Here is a 4,046-nt window from a genome sequence, read left to right on the forward strand (position 1 = left end):
TATATATATATCCTCAATTCTAGTTCATGAAGGCCACTATCCTGAATGTTTTATTTGTGTCTCTCTTTCAACATACCTGTTTTGAATGAATGACTGATAGGCTTCTGAAAACTTAAAAAACCTGCTGAAAAGCAGGAAAACATCTAAAACATGCAGGAAAGTGGGCCCTGAGGACCACTACTCTAAGTAACAGCATTCACTAAACCAGACGGTCTTTTGGACTTACCACAATTTTCTTGGATTCAGCTTCTTTCTTGGCTTTAGCCTCAGTCAGATGCTTCTTAAAAGCCAACAGGACTTCACGGCAGTCCTCTAAATGAGCCTCTGGCTCCCATGTGTCATCGTCAGAGCAGTAATTCTTCCAGCGAACTCTGTAGAGCACTTCACCCTTAAAACAAAACAAAAAAAAGAGGGTTAATGCCTATGTTCTGAACAGTCACAGAAACGGATAAAAATCTGAAATTAAATGGACCCGTTAGCAGAAGATGGAGATCCCTGTTCGAGCCTAAAGAGGGTACTTTTATATTTTATTTTTAATCTACCAAACTTGGAACAGTTTCAACTGCATAGGACAAACATATCTACTTAAGTCTCAGTCTTTTTCTAAATGTAGACAGAACACAATGAATCGTATGTAGTAATGATACTACATTAGGAAAATAGATGATGATGTTGCAAAAAATTGTTTATTTTAAGTTAAGGTGATCCTGAGGTTAGCAAAACTCGCCATGTTAATCTAATCTTATATTTCCATCCTCTGTGTTGCTCTTTTGTTAGCTGATATCCCGACTCCACCTCCCGCTACAGCGTCATCACACACTACTACACACAGTTAGGGATAGCACGGGCAGTGTCGTAAGATGTGCTAGTAGTAATTTAATCAATATATTATTGTAGTAAACTCACTCTGGGGACGATACAATTCTATATTAACCATTAAGCTATCCATCTCAATCCTGTTTATACTCTTACAAAAGAAAAACGCGACCCAAGATGTGAGCAAAGCATTAGCTGTTTTAGGCTAACATCTGTTGTTGTACAGTTACTGCAACCACAATGCTAACCCGTTCCATTCCTAAAAACAGGAAAAAATAATAAGCAAAACGCACATTTACGCCAAATTGTCTTATGCACGACAACATTAATCGTTGTTTTCATGATCTTGCACGGATGTGCAGCGGCCATGGTTGAAAGCATGCGGTGGTGCAGAATGTCCGTCCTTGGCCTCAGCAGGGGAGAGGCGAGCGGACATCATGGGAGAAGTTAAATCGATGCGACGAAGAAAAGCATCGCGAACCTAAACAAGTCTCCAATAAGACCCAAGTACAGTTAATTGCATCGATATGTCCTCGAAATGCATTTTAGAAAAGTGTTTTGTTCTCTTGGAGGACCTGACCGCAGCTGTAGGTGGGCTATGCGTCATTAGTGAAGAAATAAAATGCCAGCCATATTTTAGCCCAGCTAGCCCGGCAGCTACTTAGCAGTTAGCATACCTCTTCAACCCGCATGTCTATGATCCTCTCCACTTCGTATACATCCTCTTCTTCGTCCTGTTCACTCTCTGCAGGTTCTATTTTGTCCGTTTCAGCCGCCATGGCTGCTAAATTGTATAGTTAACTAAACTGGAACCGTTTTTTTTTTTAATCAGCACTCGGTAAGCCCGCCGTGTTGACAGAGGTGAAACGCGCTCGCGCACCTGGCGGTTGTAGTGTCAGCTCTGTAGTGGAGTGCAGAGCAGCTACCGCCCATTCTCATCATGATGCGTTCAAACTCACTCGGAATCGTGAGATGTGTACAGACTTTTACAAATTTCATTTAAATCCATGACTGACATTTTTTTTTTTACTTTCAATTTATCAAAATGTTTGCAGACAAATTTATATATTTTGAGATAATAAACAATTCTAGTCAAACTAATGAAGACAATCTAAATCATGAGGGTAATTATATAGTATACAGAGAAAACAAGCCTGTTAAATAAATGTTTTACCTCAATGGAAGAGTTATGCTTTCAGACCTTTCTCATTAACACATGATACAACATGTAATGTGAAACTAAATTTAGTCATACTACTGTCATGACAACAGTCCATTTCATTATATGAAAAGTTGAATATTACAAATTTCGATGTTTCATGAAAGCATATTCAATCTTATGGTTTGTCCAAGTAAAACCAATAGAACTAAAAAGGCACAAATCCACAAATATAAAATTAAACTTTATTTTCAAGAAAAATGTAGTACAATTGCAATATCCATCCATCCATGCCCCAGCACTTATCTGTGGTTGGGTTGCAGAAAAAACAGGTCCATCAGAGAAACTCAGACAAGCTGCTATTTTTCATAAGTTCAATTACTTTTATTTATTCATTCAAAACATTTTGAACATAAACAGAGGACACAAAAAGTATGCAGTCATCTGCAAATATATTTAAAGTAAAACTCCACTCCTGGCAACCTTACAACCTCTATTACCACAGTCATTGTTTTTTCCCCCCCGAGATTTTCCAGATGTGCATTTTAATACGTGCAAACATAGATAAACACAAATAACTATGGGTTTAAAAGGGTGGCACCAGCCTTAATACTCTCATCTTTCAAACACCAAAAATAATTTTGAGATCAGCCAGCGAGAGTTTGGAGACCGTGCTTCCTGTTCCTGAAAGCACATTCTGGGCCAGTTCCTTCTTCTTAAACTGCAGTGTGGAAATCTTCTCCTCCACCGTGCCTTCACACACAAATCTGTTGGCATTTACCGCACAAAAATTAGTGCAAAAACTTTCAGTATTTATATACTCATGACAAGTGGCTTTTTTAGTAGTAAACAGAAAGACGATACATAATTAAGATGCCTTTTTCTTTGATTTATTGGATGTTTTTGCCGACATAGTGAAATTTGACCTGTTTTATCTCATCACTTTATAGCATGGTATGATGTCTGTAACAGTGAGGTACTGAATTTCTACCTGTGAATGGTGACGTCTCTCCTTTGTCCCACTCTGTAGATCCGATCACAGGCCTGATCTTCCAAAGCTGGGTTCCTGTTGGATTATTTCAGAGGTATCAAAAAACCTGACATTTCTATACTGAAAGCCTACAGATYAACAATTTGCTTGCATATTTTAAATAAATTATTCTTTTAAAAAAGCAAAAAATACAGTTTCAATCTGTTTGAATTTGTTTCACATACAAGACAGATGAGCATTTTTTTTGTGTTAAAGCCTAAATTTAAGGGTCAAATAAAAAAAATAGATGTGTTAATTTCCACTCAAAATAAACTTTACATGTAAACAGATGTTTTCTTGCTAGTAACATGTTCAGAGACAGTGACAGTGAACGGCAGAAAATAACATTGTAATGAACAGTGATAACACGTCTGGCTTCTTAAAGAACAAAATAAAGTCATCTAAAACATAAATCAACAGTTTTCTGCAGGCCTGCATGAATCTTACCAGTGCATGTCAATGAGGAACAGGTGATTGCCACCGATGAGATTAAGTCCAACCCCTCCAGCACAAAGAGAAACCAGCATCACCTTTAGGAAAAAAAACAACAATTTACTATTACCATTAATAAAAATCATTCAATGAGCTACATTCTGTATAAAACATTTGAGAAGTTCTCTTTTTCATATGTTGACATCCATATGAAGTCTTTGTCCTGATCTTTGCTGTAGTAGAGCTGGGTATTGTGTTACCAATTTACAAGTCCCTGTGTACTTGTATTGCGCTTATAAAAAGTATTCACTCCCTTGGATGGTTTACTCTGTTTTTGCTGTTATAAATGATTCATGTTCTATATGAATTGGCCTTTTTTTTAATAAAAAGAAAACATCTTTCCTGTCAAAGTGGAATCAAGTTTCTACAGAGTAATATTAAAGGAACAGTTTGTTGGATTTTGTCAATTCTTTTAGCCGAAATTGAGATAATCACTAATGACAATAATAAAAAATATGCCTAATCATTGCAGACAAAGACCTTGTTTTATTATTTTTACCTTATAAAAAGCTGTTTATATCTCCATGGTCGCGGGTCGCCACTACAGGC

At 37.0% G+C, this 4,046-nt stretch overlaps 2 protein-coding genes across 3 annotated transcripts in view; both read right to left on the bottom strand.

The window, feature by feature from the left end:
- mphosph8 (M-phase phosphoprotein 8) overlaps positions 1–1,741 on the bottom strand; it is a 50,688-nt gene extending 48,947 nt beyond the window's left edge. The window contains exons 1-2 of one of the 2 annotated variants that reach the window (XM_014018986.1): positions 1,494–1,731; positions 227–388 (exon numbers count right to left, since the gene is read on the bottom strand). In XM_014018986.1, coding sequence (XP_013874440.1) covers positions 227–388; positions 1,494–1,595 — 264 coding nt within the window. In that variant the 5' untranslated portion in view covers positions 1,596–1,731. Of the gene's footprint in view, positions 1–226; positions 389–1,493 lie in introns of both variants that reach the window. The other variant, XM_014018985.1, reaches the window with a different exon arrangement.
- Positions 1,742–2,206: 465 nt separating this feature from the next.
- Positions 2,207–4,046, bottom strand: part of ttf2 (transcription termination factor, RNA polymerase II) — a 31,722-nt gene continuing 29,882 nt past the window's right edge. The window contains exons 21-23 of the mRNA XM_014018987.1: positions 3,453–3,535; positions 2,967–3,041; positions 2,207–2,742 (exon numbers count right to left, since the gene is read on the bottom strand). Of these exons, the coding sequence (XP_013874441.1) occupies positions 2,598–2,742; positions 2,967–3,041; positions 3,453–3,535 (303 nt within the window). The 3' untranslated portion in view covers positions 2,207–2,597. The remainder of the gene's footprint in view (positions 2,743–2,966; positions 3,042–3,452; positions 3,536–4,046) is intronic.

This window comes from Austrofundulus limnaeus, unplaced genomic scaffold (genome assembly GCF_001266775.1).
Source record: "Austrofundulus limnaeus strain Quisiro unplaced genomic scaffold, Austrofundulus_limnaeus-1.0 Scaffold206, whole genome shotgun sequence".
Lineage (NCBI taxonomy): Eukaryota > Metazoa > Chordata > Actinopteri > Cyprinodontiformes > Rivulidae > Austrofundulus > Austrofundulus limnaeus.